This window comes from Petaurus breviceps, unplaced genomic scaffold, assembly GCF_028583685.1.
Source record: "Petaurus breviceps papuanus isolate PSGF00001 unplaced genomic scaffold, PetGlider_PUasm1.0 90823, whole genome shotgun sequence".
Classification (NCBI taxonomy): Eukaryota; Metazoa; Chordata; class Mammalia; order Diprotodontia; family Petauridae; genus Petaurus; species Petaurus breviceps.
In genome coordinates this window covers 8,841,296-8,866,321 of record NW_027187352.1, presented here as the reverse complement: position 1 = coordinate 8,866,321, position 25,026 = coordinate 8,841,296, and the positions used below count along the sequence as shown (strand labels likewise).

Here is a 25,026-nt window from a genome sequence, read left to right as displayed (position 1 = left end):
TAGCTCTATAACTATGGGCAAGTCACTTAAACTGTTTGTCCCACTCGATTTCCTCAATTATAAAATGGGCCTGATAATAGCACCTACTTCCCCGGGGTTGCTGTAAGGATCAAATGAGATAATATTTGTAAAGTACCTGGCACATAGTTGTTATTCATTTGTTTTTAATCATGTCTGACTCTGTGATCCTATTTGGGGTTTTCTTGGCAAAGATACTGGAGTGGTCTGCCATTTCCTTTTCCATCTCAGAGGAAGCTGAAGCAAACAGGGATAAGTAATTTGCCCAGCTAATATGTGTCTTTGATCAGGTTTAAACTTGGGAAGATACGTATTTCTGACTCCAAGCTTAGCACTCTATCCACTGTACTACCTAGCTGCCCTGTGGCACAGTAGTCAATAAATGCTTATTTCCTCTTTCCCCTCCCCTCTCCCCCAATTTATCTAGCAGGAGGTGAGCAGCATGTTTCATATTCAATCTTCTGGACTTGTCCCCATTGTAAAGATGAAAAAACTGAAACAGAGAGGTTTGTTAGGTCAGTCCACAAGCATTTATTAAGCACTTTTGTTCCAGGCACTGTGGTTTAATGACTTGTCCAGGGTCACACAGCTAGTTAGCAACTGAGGCAGGATTTGAATTTAGGTCTTTCTGACTTCAAGTTAAGTACTCTATGTACTATGCCATCTTGTCTTAATAAACATTTATTAAGTGTGTAATATGTGTCAGGCACAATTAGACCAAATGGAATGGGGAGCTAATCTGTGCCCTCAACAAGCTCACATTTTATTAGTATAAGGAGGCCTAAGAATTGGAGAGACCCATCACTATTACCTGTGAGATGATGAATGTTTCATTCATAGACCTTTTGAAGGGGATGTACCAATTTCGAGGACTATTGGGATTTTCTAGTGGAATATCCATGTTAACAAAATTCCAGATCCTTAAGTACTAACAAATTGTATATAGCATTGTGTTGTCCAAGACTCTGACCTTCTCTTTTTGGCTGTATGCTATCTTACTGGGCAGCTAGCAAAGGCAGTGGTTCTGAGCTGAAGCCCTGGACTAGACACTGAATCTCTTCTAATGTTTTACTTCCTTTAGTTCTGTTGGTTTATGATTAATTGAAAGATTAGTGTAAAGGTGTAATGTAATGCCAAGCAAAGGCAACTTCCCAAGGTTCAGAATACCAGCATAGATGCTCTCCATTTTATTCAGTGACCAACCAAGAACAGAGAAGGTCAAAACATGACATCATTCAAAATACAGCATTTACTAAGTGTGATTAAATAATCTCCAAGTACTACCCCACCCCAGGACCTTCCATTCATTCAATCAATTACAAAGTCCCTGTTCTAAATACTACTCCACCCCTAGGCTGTACCTTCATTTAGTCCACCACAAAACCCCTCTTCTCAAATGGAGATTAGTTTCCAAACATAAGTAAAGTACCTTCATTTGTTCAATCACAGAGCACAAAAAGGTCAAAAGTTCCCCACCCCTGGATCACAATTGAATCTACCCCAGAGTTACATCAAGTTTAAGCACAGCACTTAATACCCAAATGGAGGTCTTTTCTTCATCTTGACACGAGGCAAGTTCTCAGCAATCTTAGTTCCTGGGGAGACAAGGCTTAGCAAGGCCACAAGATACATTGCCAGTCCCTTCATTAATTCATCCTCTGTCTGTAGAACAGTCCTAGAACCCCTGAAAACATTAGCAAAACCCTCTCCCAGGATTTCTGTAAACATACAACAAGAAAATCCTTCTTCAGGGCTTCTGAACCAACAGAAAGGTTCCCAGACCCCTGCAACAACAGCACTGTCCTTCACCAGTGGACAGTATTCACTCTGTCTGCAGGACAGTCTCCAGACCCCTGCAACAACAGCACTGTCCTTCACCAGTGGACAGTATTCACTCTGTCTGCAGGACAGTCTCCAGACCCTTGCAACAACAGCACTGTCCTTCACCAGTGGACAGTATTCACTCTCTGTCTGCAGGACAGTCTCAGGGCTTCTTAACCAAAAGCCAGGTTCCAGGACTTCTTCAACAACAGGACTGTCTTTCACCAGTGGACAAATCTGGCAAAAGAACATCAAAACAGACAGACAAAGTACCAGCAAAACAGCCATGTCTCCTCAGTCCTTGGAAGCTCTGGGGACAGGTCTCAAAAGTCCAGGGCGATTCAAAGTGGCCCCCAGCAATTCTCTCAGTCTCTCTCTCTGCCTCCACGAGGTGCTGCTTCCAAAAAGTTCTTCCGCCTCTCTCTTGTGTCTCTCCAAATCTATGTCACCAGCTCCTCCCAGTTCAAGACTTTCTTTTTACATCAACAAGTCCATCCCACAGGTGGGATTAACAAGCTCTGGGTTTTAACACAATCAGTTTGAAAACCAAGCCAATACAGGGGAATCTTTAATTGCCATTACTATCACAAAAGGTAACAACCACTTCTTTTGTTCTAGGAAAATGATGCATCTGTGAGACTGAAAATAGCTTCATTGCTGGGTTTACTATCAAAGACAGCAGGATTTTCCCCGGACTGTATCATGGATGATGCCATTAATACCCTTCAGAATGAAAGTAAGTTATAGTTTTTTAAAGCAATATACAAAGCAGAGACTTTTTCATATGGTGACTGAATTGCCAGGAGAAACTATTGATAAGAGGGATTCATTTTCCTTAGTTGAAATTTGGTCTCAATTATAGGAGCTGCCATAGTAACAAGTATCAGTTTTAATTTTGGTTCTATTTAATGGCATCTACTCTCATGTAGGATTTATTTCCCTCTTACCCTTTATGCTTCTGCCTGCTGAAAATTCTCTGTTCTAAAGGAGAGTAGAAAACAATTTGTGTTGCTTGCTTGTCTGTCATATATATAGGTCAGTTCTAAATAAGATGTTTTATGTATAATCTGTTAGTGAAATGAGTACCTTAATGTTAAGTTTTAGATTTTTAAAATAACTATTTCTAATAATGTTTTTTGAAAAGTGTGAACTTTTATTTATTTGACATACTTAAAGCCTATTGTAGTTGAATAGAGTAGCTCTATTTCTAGTAATCCAGGAATGCTTAGGCAGCATTTAAAGAGTGAGATTGAGAAGGTGGTCAAATAAACTCTGGAGGAATATGCAAATTTGTCCATTATAATTACTTGTTGTATGAAGTGTTATCTGGAAAAGTAAGCCATTCTGTCAGTAAACAAGCATTTCTTATGCTCTTTCTATGTGCCAGACACAGTGATAAGCCTGGGGATTCAAAAATGCAAAAGCAGATTCTGTGCTCAAGGTTCACACATTATGTTGGGAGAGATAGCATATAAATAACTAGGTACATAGATGATATATTTTCAGAGTTGTTATAAGGTGGTTTTAGAGAGAAAGGGTCTAGTGCCTGGAGGGACTAGGAAAAAGCCCCCTTTAGAAGGTGGTATTTGAGCTGAGTCTTGAAGGAAACCAGGGAACATAGGAAGTGGCAGTGAAGAGAGATAGCATCTCAGGAATGGGAGACAGTAAGAGATGGAGTGATATGTCTGAAAAATTGCTGGTAGGCCAGGGTAAGACTCTGCAGAAGGATGTAAAGTCTAAGAGGACCAGAAAAGTAGGAAAGGCCGGGTGGTTAAGATGCCATGCTGAGGACTTTATATTTAACCCTGGAGTTAATAGTGGACTACTTGAGTTCATTGCCTAGGGGTGGGGAGGTGGGGGTATGGGAGTGAGGTGACACAATCAGACCCCTGCTTTACGAAAATCACTTTGGTAGCTCTGTGGTGACTGAACTGGCACCAGGAGAGAGATGGGGGATTAGACTATTTCAGTAATCCAGGCAAGTGGTGAACTAGGGTGGTGGCTGTGTAATTGGTGAGAGGGGAACAAAGATGAGAGATGTGAAGTCCAGTAGATTGGATAAGTGGAGTGAGGACAAGTGAAGGTGGTTATATAAGGGCCTAGTTCAGTGTGAGGATCTTCAATAGAAAGAGAGAAGTCAGTCCCATCAACTACTATTAATAATATTAAGTGCTTATTGGAATTTTTTTCTTATCCTAAAGTTACACTGTAATAACATTTGTACTCAGGTGTGACTTATAGTTTCTGTGGAATTATTAAAGACTGAGGAAGTTTTTTTTTTTAGATAATGAAAGTTATTCATTATCTAGGTACAGGAAATGTCTTTTTCCTATAGAAAAACATGGTTGAGAATGAGGGTATTTTACATATGGAGATTGAAAAGAGCAAGATTGTAAGGTTCTCCTAGGAAGTGATCTCAGCTCACCTAGTCTAACCTTTTCAGATGAGGAAACTGAAGGCTGAAAGATGTAGTAGCTGAGCTGCAACTAGAACCCAGACTTTTTCCACTTATTGTATTTTAAATGAAATTTTTTTTTCTAGAAAATATATTCAAAAAAGAAAAAAATTAATGTGGTCCAGGCTCCACCCTTTCTCTTAAATGGGACAAGAATTTTATTTTATTTGTAGCAAGAAAAGCTGATTCTCTTTGAATTATTTAGTAGTTCCATTCTGGTGCTCCGCTTAATGGTCTCATTTCTTTCCTGCTGATATTGTCCCTGTGCTGATTCATGGAGTATAGAATTTGAGTGGGAAGGGAAGTCAACGGTGGGCTCATGAAGCTAGAAGGAAACAGACATCATGTAATCCAATCTGGGAATATATAATGAGGAATCCATGTGCAGTGGCATTATTAAGTTTGTAGTAAAGCTAGGGTGGCAACTAAAATCTTGAGAGTCTAAATCTACTGTGCTTTCTGCACTGAACATGTGTAACATCCTGCTGAGATGTGATTTCGGCACCCAGAGTATCTGATTTAATAGATGTGTTCTTAGTTGTTGGATAGGGACTGAATTTATAATTTCATTGGTTTAGGGAACTTTGAGGAGAGGAAACTCCATTTACCATTTCAGACCATCCTGTTCTGTGCAATTGAGGCTCTTAGAGAGCAGCCCAGAGAACTGAAAGGACAGATGACTTGTACATAGTTTTAGAGCCGGCAGGTGTCAGAGGGAGGACTTGAGAGTCCTTGGTCTTCCTGGCTTTGAAGCCAACTTTTATACATTAAACATGCTTCCAGAAGGCTTCATTTGGTTAAAATCAGTCAATTTAGAAGTCTTTATGGAGTTCCTGCTATATATTTAGCATAGATGGATGCAAGGATGACTATAGGATAATTTGACATGGTTTCTACCCACACGATGCTTACGATTTATTTGAAGAGATAAAACTTAAACTCCCAAACTCTCATGAGCAAGTAGATACATGCTGTTGTCTCATTTTCATAGTCTGTAATTCCACTTTGCTTCTAGAATCTCATCAAGTCCTTGCTCAGCTTCTGGACACACTCTTAGCAATTGGTACTAAGCTTCCAGAGAATCCAGCTGTTCAAGCACGACTGATTGATGTTGCCTGCAAGGTAAGAGAGTATGAGTTTTAAAAAATTATTCTTTAATATTTCATTTTGCATTATCTCCCCTGGTGATGTATTCCATAGCTCTGATTAAATGTTTTAAGGCTTATTTTCCTCACAACAGTCTTATGAAGTAGATAGTGCTTGTATTATCTCCATTTCACATATGAGGAAACTGAGGCTCAGAGAAGTACCAGGCATCATATAATTATTAAGTGTCAGAGTAAGAATTCTTGAATTTTTTTCCAAATGTTTTCTCTAATGCCTTTTTTTCCTTTGAACTGTACTTCATTATTAATCATTATCTCAGTAATGAGATAATTTAACTTTGAAAGGAAAAACAAGTAGCATACTTTCTTGGAGTTATTTATAAAAGTATTAGTCAAGGAATCAGGAGACTTGATTTCCCTTCTGTGTTGTTAGTTTCCTCACAGCATCTCTGTGAGAATTGTAGTGTGAGCATTACCATTAGATGAACTACCCAAGATCACATGGCCAGGATGAAATAGAGCCAGGGCTTGACCCTCAATCTTGTGATTTAAACTGAGCCCAACTTCTTCATCTTGAAAACGGGGATAATAACATCTGTGTTAACCTACTCTATAGGGCCTGTGTAAAGAGAGTTTTGGAAACCATAAAATGTTTCATAAATAGGAACTCTTTTTCATCTAGTTTAATCTTGGTTCCTAATCAGCATTCTTTTATGCATAGCATTTACATAAGGCACTGAGTGCTTCATCAATACCTCTTCAAAAGATTGTTTTGAGGTTCTGAAGAAAAAGAATCAAAATAGTTGTAAAATTAGGTAGCTATTTTTGATTTCTGGGACCTGATTGATTTATTCCTTTTTCTTGTTTGTTTTTTAATTTTTATTTATTTTTTTAAAAATAAATTTATTTATTTTTAGTTTTCAACATTCATTTCCACAAGATTTTGAGTTACAATTTTTTCTTCCGATCTGTCCCCTACCCCCCACCCCAGAATAGCAAACCTACTGAATACCCCTTCCCCTAATCAGTTCTCTCTTATAACCTCCCCCATCACCCCCCTAACTTTCTAGTAGGGCAAGATGGATTTCTATACCCCAGTGCCTATGTATCTTATTTCCCAGTTGCATGTAAAAAACAATTTTTTTTAAACATTTGCTTTTAAAACTTTTAAGTTCCATATTTTTTCCCTTCTTCCCTCTTCACCCATCCCCACTGGGAAGATAAGCAGTTCAATATACATGTTGTACATGTGTAGTTACCCAAATCATTTCCATAGTAGTTATATTGTGAAAGACTATTTTTCCCTTCATCCTATCCTGTCCCCCCATTTATTCTGTTTTCTCGTTTGACCCTGTCCCTTTTCAAAAATGTTTGCTTCTAACTCCTCTCTCCCCAAGTCTGCCCTCCCCTCTGTCATCCCTCTTCTCATCCCCTACCCCCTTATTTTCCTATAGGGTAAGATACCCAATTGAGTGTGTATGTTATTCCCCCCGGAAGCCAAATTCAATGAGAAAAAGGTTGACCCATTCCTTTTCACCTTCCTGCTCTTCCCCTCCATTGTAAGAGTGTTCTCTTGCCTCTTTTATATGAGATAATTTATCCTAATCTATCTCTCCCTTTCTCCTTCTCCCAACAAATTCCTCTCTCACCTCTTAATTTGACTTTTTAGATATCATCCCTTCATATTCAGTTCATCCTGTGCCTTCTATCTATGTATACATGAACATAAATATGCCCACACTCTCATATATATATTTATATACACAAACACCTTCCTATACATACATGCATGTATGTGTGTGTGTGTATATATATATATATACACATACATATATATATTCCCTTCAACTGTCCTCATACTGAGAAAAGTCTTATGAGTTACAATTATCATTTTTCCATGTAGGAATGTAAATAGTTAAACTTTAATAAGTTCCTTATGATTTCTTTTTCCTGTTTACCTTCTCATGCTTCTCTTGCTTCTTTTATTTGAAAGTCAGGCTCTTTTTTTGATTATGGCTTTCAGGTAGTCCAATAATTTTTAAATTATCTCTCCTAGATCTATTTTCCAGGTCAGTGGTTTTTCCAGTGAGATATTTCACATTTCCTTCTATTCTTTCTATTCTATTCTTTCATTTGTTTGGATCTGTTTTATAGTATCTTGATTTCTCATAAAGTTATTAGCTTCCAGTTGCTCCAATCTAATTTTGAAGGAGTTATTCTCTTCAGTGAGTTTTTGAAATTCCTTTTCCATCTGTCATATTTGGCTTTTTAAGGCATTCTTCTCCTCACTGGCTTTTTGGGCCTCTTTTGCCATTTGAGTTAGTCTATTTTTTAAGTTGTTATTTTCTTCAGTGTATTTTTGGGTCTCCTTTAGCAGACTGTTGACTGGCTTCTCATGATTTTCTTGCATCATTCTCATTTCTCTCCCCAATTTTTCCTCCACTTAACTTGATTTTCAAAATCCTTCTTGAGCTCCTCCATGTCCTGTAACCAATTCATATTTTTCTTGGACGCTTTTGATGCAGGATTTCTGACTTCGATGTCTTCCTCCCACTCCATGCCTTGATCTTTTTTGTCCCCCCAAAAATTGCCAGTCAATTACTTGACTTTTGAGATCTTTGCCCCAGTAGAACTCTGCTTCCAGAATGGAGAGATCTTCGTCCCAAATTGCTGGGGTTTTTGCAGCTGCTGGAGCTATTAGAGTTGGGTGCCCTCTCCACAGACACGACAAGCTCTGGTTCACTGGTCGCACTCCTCAGGACCACCACCCAAGATCGCAATCCAGATCCAAACAAGTTAAAGCAAGAGCAATTACCCTATGAATGGTTTCTTGTTCCCCCTGCAGTCTGCAAGCCAGGAGCTCCTGAGGCAGCCAGGCAGCAGCAGCTGCCGCTTCTCACTCGGGGCAGGGGCCAGACCACACTCTCAGTCCCCCTGTTTCCACAAAGTTCCACACTGATCTTTTGCTTTCTTTTTGGTGTTTATGGGTTGATAATTCTGGAAACTGCCACAGCTGCTGAAGTCTCTCCTGAAGTCTGCTCCAAGCCTACTGCTGGTTGAGGCCACCCTGGGGTGGCTCACGTGGGACTGCACTCAGCTCCCAGCCTGGTGTGATAGATCCTTCCTGTTGGCCTGCCTGGCTTCTTGCAGTGGGAGCTTTGTTTCTCTTTGTGGGTTCTGTAGCTCTAAAGTTTGTTTAAAGTCATTTTTTTACATGTATTGGAAGTGATTGAAGTGGGAGTCCATGACAGATTTGTGCTTCTACTTCGCCATGTAGACTCTGGTGCCCCCCCCCCCCCCCCATTCATTCCTTTGAGAATAGGCACAGTGACTTCATTCTAAAAAATTATTTTTAAGCTTGGGATTTGGTCCTTTCCAGTTGTGATTTCATTCCAGTTTGAGTTCTGTAGGTAGCATGTGTATTATCAGATGGTGCTGGTCCATATGGTCAGTATGTGGACATTGTTGAAAAGATGTCCTCTGTCTCGTGTATTGGTATTCTTTAGGTTATAGCTCTCCCACTTGTTTTTTTAAGCCATCCTTAATATGGGTTTTGGATTTGCCTCTTGTGAAAAAGACTCAAGGCCTTGCTTCTGAAGTGATTTTTAATAGTACAAGGTGATCCTTTCATCTGTAGTAGTTGGAAGGACTGTTGGGGTTTCAGGAGTTTTTAGTGATTAGTGATAATTTCCTTAATCACATTAAATGAAATATTCCTTCTTTGTATTATGTTGCATCTGTGAACAGTTAGAAACCTTGTTTCAAAGAAAATGAGCCCTGTAACACAAGCCTTTAACCGTGGGAATAGTATTCTGGGCACTGGGAGGCATGCAAATACAGCATCCTTTGTGGCCACAGAATAATGAACTAGAAAGGGACATTACACACAGGCATAGATAACTACCATAGATCATCTTTTTCTGTTTTTAGGATTTGATTTAAAAATTTATTTTTCAAATTGGTATTTTGAACTTTTTAAATTGGAAAAACATCTAAATCAAGGTTCAGACAAATGTTTTGCACAGCAAATGCTTAATAAATGTTGAAAGAATGAATGACTTGTGCATTTTTGTAAAGAGAAATTTATATGCATTTGAAGAATATAACTACCCAGAAAATTAAAAATACTTCTTTTTGTTGTTATTCTAGCATGATAGTGATTTGGATAATCCACACTCTAAGTTTATAAAATGCTTTCCTCACAACAAGCCCATGAAGGAGGCAAATAATTAATAGCTATTATTTGTATGGGGGGGGGGCAGAGCCAAGATGGCCGAATAAAAGCAGGGACTTGCTTGAACTCACCCACAGATCCCTCCAAATGTCTATAAAAAATGACTTTAAACAAATTCTAGAGCTGCAGAACCTACAAAATGACAAAACATATCTCCAGCCCAACAGCGTGGAAGACTGACAGAAGGGTATATTGCACTGTCTAAGAGTGGAGTACAGTCTGATGTAGGCTGTGCCAGGTGCCACAAGGCTGGACCAGGCCTCAGGGGACTAAATCGCTGGCAGCTGTGGCGATTTCCAGACTTCTCAACCCTCAAATGCCGAGAACAGTGTGGAAGGTCAGTCGGGGGTTCTCTGTGGGACCTGGGTGAAAGAGGAGAGCAGGATCCACCCCTAGCCCCAGGGCAATGGAAGTGGCAGTGGTGACAGTGGCGGTGGCAGCAGGGTCTGCTTCTGGAGCTCGGGGCCCACAGATGGTAGAGGATCTGAAACAGAGTTCTGCATTGATAGGGAGTTAGAAAATCACGTATTTGGCTGGGAAGATGAGTAAACAGCATTAAAATGTCAGACTATAGAATCTTACTTTGGTGACAAGGAAGATCAAGATATACAACCAGAAAAAGACAAGTCAGAGCCTTCAAGAAAAATGTGAATTGGTCACATGTGGCCATGGAAGAGTTCAAAAAGGATTTTTAAAATCAATGAGAGAATTAGAGGAAAAATTGGGAAGAGAAATGAGAGTAATACAAGAAAATCATGAAAAAATGAGGCAGCAGCTTGCTAAAGGAGACCCCCAAAAAATGCTGAAGAAAATAACACCTTAAAAAATAGACTAACCCAAATGACAAAAGAGGTCCAAAAAACCAGAGGAGGGAGAATACCTTAAAAAGCAGAATTGACCAAATGGAAAAGGAGGTTCAAAAGCTTACTGAAGAAAGTAATTCCTTAAAAATTAGAATGGAGCAAATGGAAACTAATGACTTTATTAGAAATCAAGAAATTATAAAACAGAACCAAAAGAATGAAAAAATAGAAGATGATGTGAAATATCTCATTGGAAAAACCACTGATCTGGAAAATAGATCCAGGAAAGATAATTTTAAAATTATTGGACTACCTGAAAGCCATGACCAAAAAAAGAGCCTAGACATCATTTTTCAAGAAATTATCAAGGAAAACTACCCTGATACTCTAGAACCAGAGGGTAAAATAGAAGTTATAAGAATAATATTTATATAGGACTTTAGGGTTTGCAGAGTGCTTTATATCAGGGGTATCAGACTCAAATAGAAATAGATCCCTGTAAGTGCATATTGATATAAAAAAATCATAAATTAACTTTATTTGTGTTATATTGTATTTTAATTTGTTTTTCAAACATATCCCAACTACATTTTAATCTGATTCTGGCAGTTTTGCTGGACTGTTTGACACCCCTGTTTTAATACATTATTTCATTTGATCTTTATGGCATCAGCAAGGTGTAGACATTACATGTGTTATCCCTAATTTATAAACAGGAAACTGAAACTTAGTACATCTTAAACAGTATTCTAATTTTTTTTAATTGGGTAATATGTAGAGTGTATATATGGTAGATGATTAGCAGGGGCACCCCCTTTTCCAATCATTCTATATAAATGATAACTAACTGTAGAATATTTGGGAGGGGAATTATCTGTAATCTGTTAGGAGTCCTTATTAGTTAGAATCAAAATAATAGATTTTGTTCCAAACCTTTATTTTAACTCTTAAGTTTTTGCTTCAAGTGTGTTTCTTATAAACATGTTAGATTTTGCTTTCTAATCCGTTTTGCCAACTTTTTCCATTTTATGAGTTCATCTCATTCATATTCAAAATTATGATAGTTAATTGTTTATTTCCCTCATTTAATCTCTTATAATTTTTCTTCTTTATGCTCCTCTGTCCCTGTTTATTTCCAGTGATTACCTTCAGAATTGTTCAATGGCATGTGAGGAGGATTTGTTTTAGCATACAGCATATGGTTGTTTTTTATTTGCTGTATATTTTTCTACTGTCTTTATTTTTTTCTAAATTGGAATTTGTGATTTCATCAGCACAGTTAACTCTATTTAGAAATTCCTTTCAATAGGGCAGATCAGCAACTCAACTGTAACTTATACTCATAGAGTTAAATGCCCTACCTGTGGCTACTCAGCTACTTACTGTGTTAGAGGTTATATACTGTGTCAGAGTGTCCAGATCTTACTATGAAATGAAGCCTTTCTGTTCATTGACAAAGCTTTGTCAATTGGAACACTGGGTTTTTGGTTCCACTTTTTTTCATTGTTAACATTTCATATATTCATATATATCTTGGTATTCATCAAATTCATCATTCTTTTTAGTGCAGTAATATTTCATTAAATTCACACACCACAATTTACTTAGCTATTGTCTAGTCATTTTACACGTAGTTTATTTTCAGTTTTTTCTTATATAAAATAGTTCTTTGGGGCAGCTAGGTGGTACAGTGAATAGAGCACCGATCCTGAAGTCAGGAGGATCTGAGTTCACGTCCTGCCTCTAACACTTAATACTTACCAGCCATGTGACCTTGGGCAAGTCACTTAACCCCAACTGCCCTGCCCTCCCCCCTCCAAAAAGCAAAAATATAACAAAACAACAACAACAAAAAAGATCTTTAAAAAGTGCTGCAATATTTTTATGCAGGTGCATTTTCATTTTAACAGCTTCCTTAGGGTATAAATTTGTAAGAGTGAAATTGCTACCTCAAGGGGTATGAATATTTTTTGCAACTTTTATTATATAATTTCAAATTGCTTCCCAGAATAGTTGAAGCAGTTCATAGCCCCACCAGCAGTGAATTAGCATAGCTATTGACCCACATCCCTACCAATGCTGATTTTTTTTTGGTCTTTTACTATTTTTGTCATTTCAGATATATTATGGTAACTCAAGTGTTGTTTTAATTTTATTAGTGATTTTATATGCATTTTCAAGTGACTGTCAATAGCTTTCATTTCTGCTTTTGAGGACAGTTTTTTTTTTAATATGCTTTGACCACTTAACTATTAGAATATTATTCTTAGTATGATCAGCAAGCTGCCATTGTGACAGACACTGTGCTAGGTGCTGGGGATACAGACACAAAGACAGTAACAATCCAGTCCCTGCTCTCCAGGGGCTTTGCAATCTTGTCTAAATTTCTCATAGATTTGAAATACCATATTTTGATCAAAAATACCTAATGCAAAGACTTTTTTCCCCAGTTCATATCTTTCCTTCTTATTTTGGTTGTATTGTTAATAATTTTTTATCATTGACATAGTCTTTTTTCTTTTGATAACTTTCTTCAAATTGTGACGTTAAGATTTTCCCCCATCTGGTTATAAAATTATAAAACTTATTCTTTAATTTTTATGATATAACTTTTTTTTTTACTTTTTACTAAGGAAAACTTTTATTAAAACTGCAATCAATCAGTATTTAGACAGCAGTTTCATAAACATTTTGGCATTTAAACTTCTATTCATTTTTGGCATGACTTTTGGGATAGCATATAAACACTATGATATAACTTTTTAAAAATTTTAGGTGTTTGAGCCTTTTGGAAGTTTTTTATGGCATAGTATTTAAAGATAATGGTATAATTCTGTTTTCTGCCAAATTTGTATCAAATTTTTGTCATATTCCAGTTTGGAAAACTTGATATTTATTCCTTTCCTGCCAAGTCGTTGAAAAACAATGTTAAATGGCACAAGGCCCAGACTAGATCTGGAGGATGGAGATTTTCCATTAGACACCCATTCTAGGTTGACTTTGATTCATTATTGCCTACTCACAGACTCCTCAGACTTGGAAGGGACCTGACAGGTCACCCAGTATAATCTATACAGGAATAAGGTTTCATTCCATAGTATATCCAACAAATGGTCTGGGCTTTTGGTCAAAGCTTCTGGTGAAGGGAAACGCACTATTTCCAGAGGCAGACCATTCACTTTTGGGTGGCTAGTCTAATTGTTAGACTTCTTTCTTTTCATCAAGCATAAATCTGCCTCCCTGCAACTTCTACCCATTGCTCATACCTATACCTCCCAGCTTTGTCTTTCTCCACAAAATTTATAAGGATTCAATCTGGACCTTTATCTAAGTCATTGGTAAGCCCTGGGTTTTGAATCAGAGGACCAGGTTTCAAATCCTGGCTCTGGCCCTTAACTATCTGTGTGACCTTGGGCAAGTCCTTAATTTCTCTGGACCTCACTCAGTTCCCTCATCTATAAAGTGAAGAGTTTGGGCTAGATGAACTTTAAGGTCTCTTTTAACTCTAAATATGTGATCCTATTTTAATTATCCCAGGGCCAAGGACATATCCTTGGAATATTCCACTAGAAACCTCTTTCTAATGTGACATCAAACCAGGAGTGACTACTCCCTGGATTTGGCCATTTGAGTATTCCCATATGCACTTAACTTCCTGTTGTTGAGCCTAGTGATTTCTAAACTTTTTCTGAGTATACGTGCTAAAAGTAAAACATTTTTGAGCCTGGAACCCCAATGATGTATATTTACATTAACCTACTATACTAATATGTACATTATAAAACATTCACAAAATAGAAATGAGAAAAAATAAGATAAAATGGAATGAACTCTCAAAAATATTTTTTTCATTCTATTAATAGTATAGAAAACCTTTTTGATTGAGCCAAAAGCCTCAGAAAGTTTGTGTTTCTTCAGTAAGGGCAGAGGAAGGAGATAAGGGGTGCTCTAGGGCTAGCGGCCAGGTAGGGAATAACTAACTGCCTTCCTGAGGAGAAGCACATGAGTAGGAGGTTGTGGAAGGGGAGGTCAGTAGAGGAGGAAGGTGGGGGCTGTAAGCTTGCTGTTCAGTTGTGCTGCTTTCCTCAGTTCTAATAATTTCTTTATCTCCACCAAGATTTTCTTTTGCACTCCACATTGAGGACCATTGGTCTAACAGTCACATGAACAAGTCATTTAAATTGTCAAAGGTGGGATTGAAAGCCAGATTTTCCTGGCTTCAAAAACTGCACTCTCCTTTTTACAGTGCTGCTGCGTTTCATCTACTTGTCTCCTAACCTTGTCAATTCAGGAAAATAGGTTAGTTTGTCATGACCTATTTCCCCCCTTTTTTGGTTAATTTTTTTAACTTTTATTTTCAGTTCCAGATTTTCTTCTTCTTTCTACCCCCTTCTTCACTTACTGAGAAGGTAAAAAATATGATACCCACTATATAAAGTTGTGCAAAACATGTTTCCATGTTAGTCGTGTTCTGGGGGAAAAAAATGAGAAAAATGCTTCAATCTGCACTCTGAGCTCCTCAGTTCTCTTTAGAGGTCTGGATAGCATTTTTCATCATGAGTTCTTTGGAATTGTTAAGGATCATTGTATTGAGGAGATGAACCAAGTTTGTCACAGTTAATCATTATAATATTACTTTCACTGTGTACAGTGTTCTCCTGGTTTCTTCTCACTCCACTTTGCATCAGTTCATATAAGTCTTCCTGGTAGTTCTGAAACCATCCATTTCACCATTTTTTACAGCACAGTAGTATTCCATCACTTTCATATACCATAACTTGTTCAGCCATTCCCCAGCTGATGGACATCGCCTCAGTTTCCAATTTTTTGCCATTACAAAAAGAGCTGCTATAAACATTTTTGTACATTTGAATTCTTTTTCTTTGATTTCTTTGGGATACAGACTTGTATCTGTGTATTGGTATCAGAGGATATGCCGTTTTATAGCCCTTTGGGTATAGTTCCAAATTATTTTCCCAGAATGGTAGACAGTTTTGTTGCACAAACAGTGCATTAGTGTACCTACTTTTTCACATTCCCCTCCAGCATTTATCATTTTCCTTTTCTGTCATATTAGCTAATCTGATGGGTATGAGGTAATATACCTCAGAATTGTTTTAATTTACATTTCTCCCATTATTAATGATTTAGAACATTTTTTCATATGGTTATTGATAACTGTGATTTCTTCTGAAAACTTCCTATTCATATCCTTTGGGATTTGGGGAATCATTTAGGAAATAGCTCTTATAAATTTGATATAGTTCCCTGTATATATGAGAAATGAGACCTTTATCAGAGAAATTTGTTGTAAAGGCTATCCATTTTACCTCCCATCATCCTCTCTTTATGTTGTATTTTGTCCTGTCATAAGCTTTTCTTCAAGAAACTATGCTTTTTGTGATCACAATGTTTATCTTAGGAGTTCACCAATTATCCCTTTAATATATTTTAGAATTTTACCAGGAATTGTAGTCAAACTTGTTGTTTGTTGGTTTGTTGTTTGTATACTAGAATGTCTTCCCTTTTTTGAAAATTAGAACATCAGTTCTTCTACAATATGCCAGCACCTTTGTACAACCTTTAGAGATCAGTCATAATGGCCCACCAGTCACCCCACAAGAGTTTTCATTACGCTGGTGTCTAGTGATTGGGTTCTGGTGGCTTGAAATCATAAAAGACGTTGACAGAGGAGATGGTAATATTCTTTTCTCATCATTCACCTTTTCTTTGGAGATTGAGGGATTCCCCTGCCCTCACTCACTATCATTCTGTCCAGCTTGAATGTCTATTCCTATGAGTCATTCTTGGTTCTTTCCTTTCAGAGACAAAGATGATTCTTCTTGGTAGAGAAAAGAGCTCCACTGTCCATTGTCCCAGCTCCTTCAGGCTTTGCTACTTTGTTTATTTGGTCCCTTTTTTTCTTCTAATAGAGCTTAAAAAATAAAACAAAACCCATTTTGTTCTCAACCTGAGCTGTAGTAATCCTGATGAGGTTACTACAGACCCTGACATGCATTTTTATTCATGCTATTACAAGACAAGTCCCTTGGTTCTATCTAACTTACACTTTTTAAAAATCTAGGTTGGTTAATGCATTCTCTGGGCCTCCATTGATCTCCTTAGGCAACTCCCTCCTTTCATTCTTCTAGAAATTGTTTCTCTTTGTGCATTCAGAATTTAATTTTTGAGAGCTTCCCATCCACGCTGGGCTTAACTTCTGTGAAATTTTAGGCCGTGATATTTTCACTAATCTCTTTGAAACCTGTTCTCACAAAATACATGGCACTTGTCATACTGTGTTTAGCTTTACTCTCCTTATTCTTTGGATGTAGCTATTTAACGAATCACCAAACTATCTAATGGAAGACTTCTAGTCTTTATTTCTCCACATTGTTTATATGAGTATCATGAAAGACTGTTGAATATTTTGCTGAATTTCAGGTCTGCGACAGGCCTCTGATTTAGCCCGGTCTAACTTTATCAGAAAAGGAAATTGTCAGTCTGACATACTAACAGACTGACAGTCTGTTCTTTTCATTTTTAAAATTTTATTTTATTCTACACCTAACAAACATCAAAAGAAAAAACATTAACATTTCCATATACATGGAATGGGGGGGAGGGGGTGATCACATGAGTCCACAAATTTCTATATGTATAATTTCCCATTTTTAAAGGTATATAATAAATTTGTTACTTTCAGAAGTATTCTCCTTATCTATCTTTGCTTCTAAACCTTTGTTTTCTTCTGTGCATTTTCTTTCAAGTGCTTCAATATGCCTCTTTTTCAAGTTCCCCACCTTGGAAAAAAGAGAAACAAAAATTTTGTAACAAAAAAGCATAGTCATAAAACCAGTCCACACACTAGCCATGTCCAAAAATGTATTTCTTCTCCTACATCTTGAATCTGTCTCCTCCCTCTCAGGAAGGGAATAGATCACTTTAGGATTGGGTCATGACTTGTTCTTAATGAAACCATGCTGGCTTTTGTGTTGTTTGTGAAATCTAGGTAATTTTAATTTAAATTTGACCCATGTCATTATAGTATAGAGAACAGTGGGCTTAGAAGTTAGAAGATGTGGATTTTAGTTCTGGCTTTGCTGTTTAATAATTCCATACACACAGGCATGATTCTCTTTCATCCCTTAGAGCTTGAATGGCATAGTCTGCAACAAGGATGATAATGTTTGCAGCATATGCCTTACAGAGGTGTTATGCGGAAAGCACTTTGTTAACCATAAAGCATTATAGGCATGTGAGCTGCTATTATTACTTCTATGTTAAATTTAAAACATTAATTTTTAGAAGTTTTATGACTTTTCTATCTTGATTTTTTTTTAGAGCTAGACAAGGCATGTAGGGGGAAGATGTCAGGTAGTTTGTTTTAAAGCCATTAAACAATTTCTTACATGGTCTTGAATATAATTTCAGATGAATTTTGCTTCTTGCATTTGAAATTCATCTTAGGTTGACATTATAGTTTTCATTGTTAATTACTTACTGCATTATCAGACCTATTTGGTAGGTTAAGAAATAAAGATTGAAGCGTCAAACATATTAAGTACACAGTATATGGAAGCAGCAAGCAAGTAGGAAGCTCATTTTGTTTGATAAACCCCAAAGTTTATCAAAACTAGTGTTTGACAAACTGAAAAAAAGCCAGCTACTGGAGCAAGAACTCACTCTATGACAAAAAATGTTGGGAAAACTGGAAAGCAGCCTGGCAGAAACTGGGTATACACCAGTATCTCATACCACCTTTCAGAATAAGCTCTAAATGGGTACATGACATAAACAGAGTAGTGGAGTGAGGAAGAAATTAACCTGTGAGATTCTATAGAGAAGGGAAGACTTTATGACCAAATGAGAGAGTGTGAATTATAGCAGGTAAAATGGACCATTTTGATTCCATAAAATTGAAAAATTTTTGCACAAACAAAACCAATATGACTAAAAAATGGAAGGGAAACAGATAAGTGAGAAAAATCTTTGCAAGTAATTTTCTCTGATAAAGGTCTGATTTCTAAGATATATAGGGAATTGATTCAGATTCATAGGAATAAAAGCCATTTCCCAATTAACAGTTGGCCAAAGCATAAGTAGTTTTCAGAGGAAGAAATCCAAACTATCCCTAACCTTATGAAAAAATATTCTAAATCACTAATAGTTAGACAAATGCAAATTAAAACTGCTCTGAGGTACCACCTGATATTTATCAGATGTTTGAGGGGCTGAGGGAAAATGGATACATTAATGTACTGCTGATGGAGCTATGAATTGGTCTGGCCATTTTGGAAAGCAAGGTGGTACTACGTTTGAAAAGTTACTAAACTGCCTGCGCCTCTAACCCAGTGATACTACTACTAGGTCTATAGCCCAAAGAGATTTTCAAAAAGAGGAGAAGAACTCATACATACAGAAATATTTCTAGAAGCTCTTTTTGTGGTGGCAAAGAATTGGAAACTGAGGGTATGATCATAAACTAGAGAAGGAATGAATAGTTTATTACCAGGCCTGCACAATCTACGGCCCATGGGCATGCCAAAGGCTTTCCGGCAGCCTGGTCTATACAATAACACATTTTGTAAAGACAAAACAACTTTGAAAGACTTAAAAACTATTATAGTCAACACAATTACCAATCATAATTCAAAGGATTCATGGAGAAACCTTGTAACCACACTCCTTCCTACCCCTGCATAGAGAGGTGATAAACTCAGAGGGCTGATTGAAACATTTTTTTGGACATGACCAGTGTGAAAATTGGTTTTGCTCAAGTATATATTTGTAATGAGGGTTTGTTTTGTTTTTCTTACTTTATCATTGGGGTGAGGGGTGGAAGGGGGTAGGGAGGAAAAGAATACTGAACTGAAAATAATATAAAATTGCATTAAAACATTTAAAAATAATTAGTCGACCACAGTAACATCTTTTGGTTTCTTCTTCCTCTTGTAGCATCTCACTGACACCTCCCATGGCGTAAGAAACAAGTGTCTGCAGTTACTTGGCAATCTGGGCTCTTTGGAGAAAAATGTTGCCAAGGATGCTGAAGGCCAGTCTGCCAAAGATGTCCAGAAAATTATAGGGGATTATTTTGTGGATCAGGATCCTCGTGTTCGGACAGCAGCTATAAAAGCAATGGTAAATAAAATTGTCACGATTAATTAGGACAGTTTTGTTTTGTTTTGAATTTGGGTGAAACTATTGTTAATGTATCATGTGCCCTTATATATATATATGTATATGTGTATATATATATATATATATATATATATATACACACACACACACATACACAAACTATATATATACACATATATCTTTTTCTTGGCAGGGCCTTCAGATTTCGTTTCAGAACATAACATTTTCTAGAAGTGAAAAACATGGATTCTTATATAATATGATTAGACTTTATGATATTCAACTCCTTGAGGTTGAGACCTGTGTTCTTTTTTTGTTTTTGCATTTTTAATCTTTGTACCCCTTACGGTGTCTGTTATGAGTATTTGGTAAATATTTATTGAATGCTTGGTGTCTTATGGTATGTTTCAAAATATGTGTGTGTGTTCCATTGTTTCTGTCTGTCATATATACTTCACATGTATGTATTGAATGTGTATGTCAAAGTGTATCTTCATGTGTGATTCTAAATGTGTCTTCATCTGTGCACCTCTGAGTAAGTCTAGGAGTATGCATAATCTGATATGTGTCTTGTGTACATACTTCTGTAAGGGTCGTGTATGTGCCCAAGTGAGTGTGATTAGGAAAAGAAATCATCACTAAAAGTGACCACGTCTTTTTTTTTCTTTTTCTTTTTGGAGGGGGGAGGGCAGGACAATTGGGGGTTAAGTGACTTGCCCAAGGTCACATGGCTACTAAGTGTTAAGTATCTGAGGCTGGATTTGAACTCAGGTCCTCCTGATTCCAGAGCTGGTGCACTATTCACTGTGCCACCTAGCTGTCCCCAATACATCATCTTACAGACCAGCTCATATGAGACTAACCTCATGTCCCTCTTTGTCAGGCTGGTCTGGTAATGAGTTCCCATCTAGATTTTAAATTTAGTTTTCAATAAAACATGTGGCAGATTTGCTTATGTTCTATTGTAAATAAGATGGAGAAGAAAAGGTTGAGGCTTGGTGAGCCACAGTGAGTGAAATGATAAGGGAACAAGGGACTTGAGAAGAGAGCAGTGAGGGAGAGAGTGGCCAATTCAGGCTAGATGACCTGGGAGAGAACTGATGGGAGGTCACAGTGTGGATGATGAGCAGAATTTGGTAAGGGAAAACAAGGTAAGGTGGAAAGCCAGTAGATTTTAACTTGGATCAGGGCGGGGGCAGTGTTCCAGAAATCTTGAATACTTCAGAGGCCAGGGCTCTACTGCCTCTGATACATACCACCTGTGTGACCTTGGGTGGGCCGCTTCACTTTGCTGGGGCTTTCATTTTCTCCTCTATAAAACGAGAGGATTGGAATTGATGGCCTCCAGGGTCACTTTATGTTCTAGCTCTCTGATCCTATGGTGGAGTATTTGAAGGGCTGCCATTTGGAAAGAGGATTAGACTCATTCTGCTTGGCCCCAAAGGGTGGAAGTTGTACCGAGACATATTGAAGGCTGATTAAGGAAAACCTTCCTAAACATTAGAGCTAGCCCCAAGTGCAGTGGGCTGCCTTGGAAGCTAGAGTTCCTTTCATTGGAGGTATTTGAGAAGAAAAGACTGAACTATGGCTTGTTGGGGAAAAAAAATTGTGTTCAATTACAGTTTGAGCTAATGCCTCCTATGCTCAAGTTGTTCATTCTTTCAGATTTCATATATCTGTGTGTGAGCATGAGATTGAGTGTGATGGAATGTTTCTGTTTTTGTGCTTTGTTATGCCTTAAAGGGCTTGTACATAGCATCTAGGACTGATTCAAGGATTAACTGGCTTTTTTAATGCTGTGGAGGTTAAAGGCCTAATACTTGATAGGTGGTGTTTAGGAGTTTTTTTTCCCCCTGCTTTTGAAGTATAGGTAAAATAAATTTTTTTCTTTAACTCTTCCTTCTTCAAAAGCATTTTTATTGTATCCCATTTGTTTCTGAATATACTCCTCTTCTTTTTTCTTTAAACAAAGAATAAAAAAGGAAAAAGGGATCAGTAAGATTAGCCAGCACAGTGACCACTTTTTTAGCAGCATACCTGTAGTCCTTCACTTCTCCAAGGGAAGTATAGGAAGGTTTTTTTATTTCTCTTCTAAGGCCAAGCCCTATTTTTATAATTGTACAGTGTTCAGTTTTATTTTTTCCTTCTAGTTTTGTTGTGCGCATATAGCTTTTTCACTCTGTATCAGTTTATGTAAGTTCCCATATTTTCCCCTCAGGCTACTTTTTAATATAACCACATTTTTCTCACAGCCATATCTGAGCACTGAGGGGTTGATGCCTAGGTCATTCCCTCAGTTTGCCTTATTTGACATCTTCAACGAAAGGTTCTCATTAAATATTTGGTCATGTTCTTTAGTTGTGCAGTTCTTAAATATTGAGGGGAAGAGTGCCTAGATATATGTCTTGGCTCCATCCTCGTGACTGACCAAGTTAGTTCACCTCTTAGCTTTATTTTCCTCATCTGTTCAGTGGAAAAGGTATTTCTATTACCTATCCCCAGAGTTGTTGGGAGGAAAGCACTGTGCAAACTGTGAGGTCCTTTGGAAATGTTAATGGTGTTATGTTAATATCAGATAAACATGTCCAAATGTTGAATTTGTCATTTCTTTCTTCTCTAGTTGCAGCTCCATGAAAGAGGACTTAAATTACATCAAGCAATTTATAACCAGGTAACTCCATGACTTTTGTCATGGGGGTCAGGGAAACTTTCTATTTTTGAAGCCAAACAAGTGAAAGTTGTTGGCTTTGGGTGATGGGAGGTTTTATATCAGTTGGGGTTCCACAGAGCAGATGGGTTTTAGGAGAAAAACAAAACAACCAGTCATTCCAGCTCTTCGTGACTAGAAGCATGAAAGTAATCCCTCTTGCTTAGAGTTCTAGAATTTTTCCATATACTATCAAATCAGAAAAGTGTGTTTTGTTGTCACAGGGTTAACATGGAAATAAAAGGTGTGTTTCGTGGGAGGGCAGTAACCTGAGCCCCTACCAGCCTTTTCTAGGATAGGTACCAGTTAGTGCAAGTTTTTGCATGCTCTCTCTGGCACTGTATCTGTAGCTCCTCCAGATTTTACCTCTTGATACCTTCCCCATGTACACTGTGTTCTAGCCATACTACATTATTTTCTGTCCCCAGTTATGTCTTGTACTCTACTGACTTATCACTGCTTCTTAAAATGTTCCCAGTCATGGAATCTTCCTTCTCTTAATCTCCTACCTCTGCCCAGTGGCATCCTTCTATCTTTCAAGACCTATCTCATATACCATTTCCCAGAAAAAGCCCTTAATCTCATCACACAAAGGTGATTTCTCCCAATCTAATCTCATAGTACATTATATTTCCCTGCACCCTCATCATGTTCTAATTTAGTTGTATGTATCTTATCTCCTCTATTGTATTCTAAGCTCCTAGAAGATAGTGACATCATTTATCTATTTTTATCTTCCTTAGTGCCTAACATGGTGTATTGCATGTACATTGATAAATTTGTGATCTTGTCATTTTGAGGACTCCCTCCACTGATGCAAATTGCAGTCTGCCCATATTCCTTGTTCTATGAAATGTTTTGTCCATATTTTCTGAGAAATCCTAAATTTTCTAATACATCCAAAGATCTACTCAGTGTACTTGGGAGGCCTTATTTTTGTTCTCTTAGGGTCTTGGGAGCACTGGTCCATCTGTTGATAATCATTCTCAATACATAACTGGCCTATTTCCTGTTGTGGTCATACATATTCTCCATGATGCCTTTTGTTGTTATTTTGTTTATATGATTAATTGTACTGATTGTTTTATCTAATGTTGAACTCTCCTTGCATCCCTGGCATGGATCCAACTTAGTTATAGTAAATTATTTTCAAATTGTATACGCACATGCATGAATACAAAAAATTATCCTTGTGAGGATTTTATTTAAAATTTTTGCATCAATGTTTATTCATGAGATTGGTCTATATTTCTCTTTCTCTACTTTGACTTTTCCTGATTTGGCTATCAGGATGGATGATATTTGTTTCATAAAAGGAGTTACATAGGATGCTTTTTTCTCTATATTTAAGAATAACTTTTAGCATAGGTATTAATTGCTTTTTAGATGTTTGATAGAATTCACTCATAAATCGGTTTGTCATGTTCCATTTCTTTGGCCTTTCACATTTGTGGCATTCTTGATTTCTTTCTTTCGGAGTGAGTTAGGGTCTATGTTTCTTGTTTTTTTATTTTAGTTGGAGTAGTTTATTTTTATTAGTTTTATTTTAGTTGCAGTATTTTATATGTTTGCCCTGTGGCAAATAAGTATTTTCAAAGGCCTTTGGCCACAAAGTACCTATAATCTCATATGACTGATGCTCACAAGTGTATCAAAAACAAGTCAAAGAGCATCAGTGAAAAAGTGAGTAAAGAAGGAAACAAGTATTTATTAAATATTTTTATGTTTTTTTATATTTTATGTTTTTCTAGATAGTCATAAATTAACTTTGAATTCTCGGTTGTATTGGCATATAATTATGTATAGTAATTTTTGATCATTTTTTTCCTCTGTTATAAATTTAACCTGTTCATTTTCTTTTTCATGATTATGTTGGCTGTGTTTTGTTGATTTTGTTAGTCTTTTAAAAAAAACAACTTTGTTTTTCTGTTCTATGGAATTTTTTTGCTTTTGAATTTGTTTCTCTTCTAAAGTTTGAGGTTTCTCCTTTTATACTTGTTTCGGGGTTCCTTGTTTGTTTTTTCAGTCTGTTTAATTGCACACTCTCTTGTCATCTTTGCTGCTCTTCTATCACGACTCATCGTTGGTAGCATTCTGCAACCACTTATGTCCATCATTTACGTTTAGTTGTCCTTTGAGGCATATGCAGTAACTCTTGTGGTTATGATGTTCCATGATTTGCAGTCATATCACATCTTTAGCATAATGTGTGATATTAAAAAGACTGAGTTTTTAATAGACTTGTGATCATCGAAAGTATTACAAAATTTCCCAGACGCATTTTTGTCAAATCATTTCCTCTTCAATTTTGGCCCCAGTTCATCACCCATCTTTAGGATTTAGAGCTAGGTGGCACAGGACTTGGGAGTCCAGAAAGATCTAGGTTTGATTCCTGCTTCAGAACCTTACTAGCTATGTGACCTCTAGGTCACTTAAACTCTCTCATTCTGTTTCTTCATCTGTAAAATGGGGGTGATCATAACAATACCTACTTCATAGGGTGATTATTGTATTAAATGACATAACATGTGCAGAGCTTTATAAATCTTAAAGTGCTGTATTATTATTTGATTATTATTACACTATTATTGAAGTTATGCTTATTAGTAGGCCAACTGGATGTCTTGTCTGGCTGCATAGTGTAATCTGGGCAGTATGTTTTTTCATCCAAAGTCCTTCCACCCCATCACCACCATCCCCAGTATGGATGATAGTAATCTTTCATATTGCTGTGGGTT

At 37.1% G+C, this 25,026-nt stretch overlaps 1 protein-coding gene across 2 annotated transcripts in view; it reads left to right on the top strand.

Moving 5' to 3' along the window:
• The window catches only part of INTS4 (integrator complex subunit 4), a 90,506-nt gene that overhangs the window by 4,320 nt on the left and 61,160 nt on the right, over positions 1-25,026 (top strand). For both annotated transcript variants that reach the window (XM_069070931.1, XM_069070932.1), the window contains exons 3-6: positions 2,458-2,575; positions 5,310-5,416; positions 19,396-19,581; positions 22,202-22,252. In XM_069070931.1, coding sequence (XP_068927032.1) covers positions 2,458-2,575; positions 5,310-5,416; positions 19,396-19,581; positions 22,202-22,252 — 462 coding nt within the window. The remainder of the gene's footprint in view (positions 1-2,457; positions 2,576-5,309; positions 5,417-19,395; positions 19,582-22,201; positions 22,253-25,026) is intronic.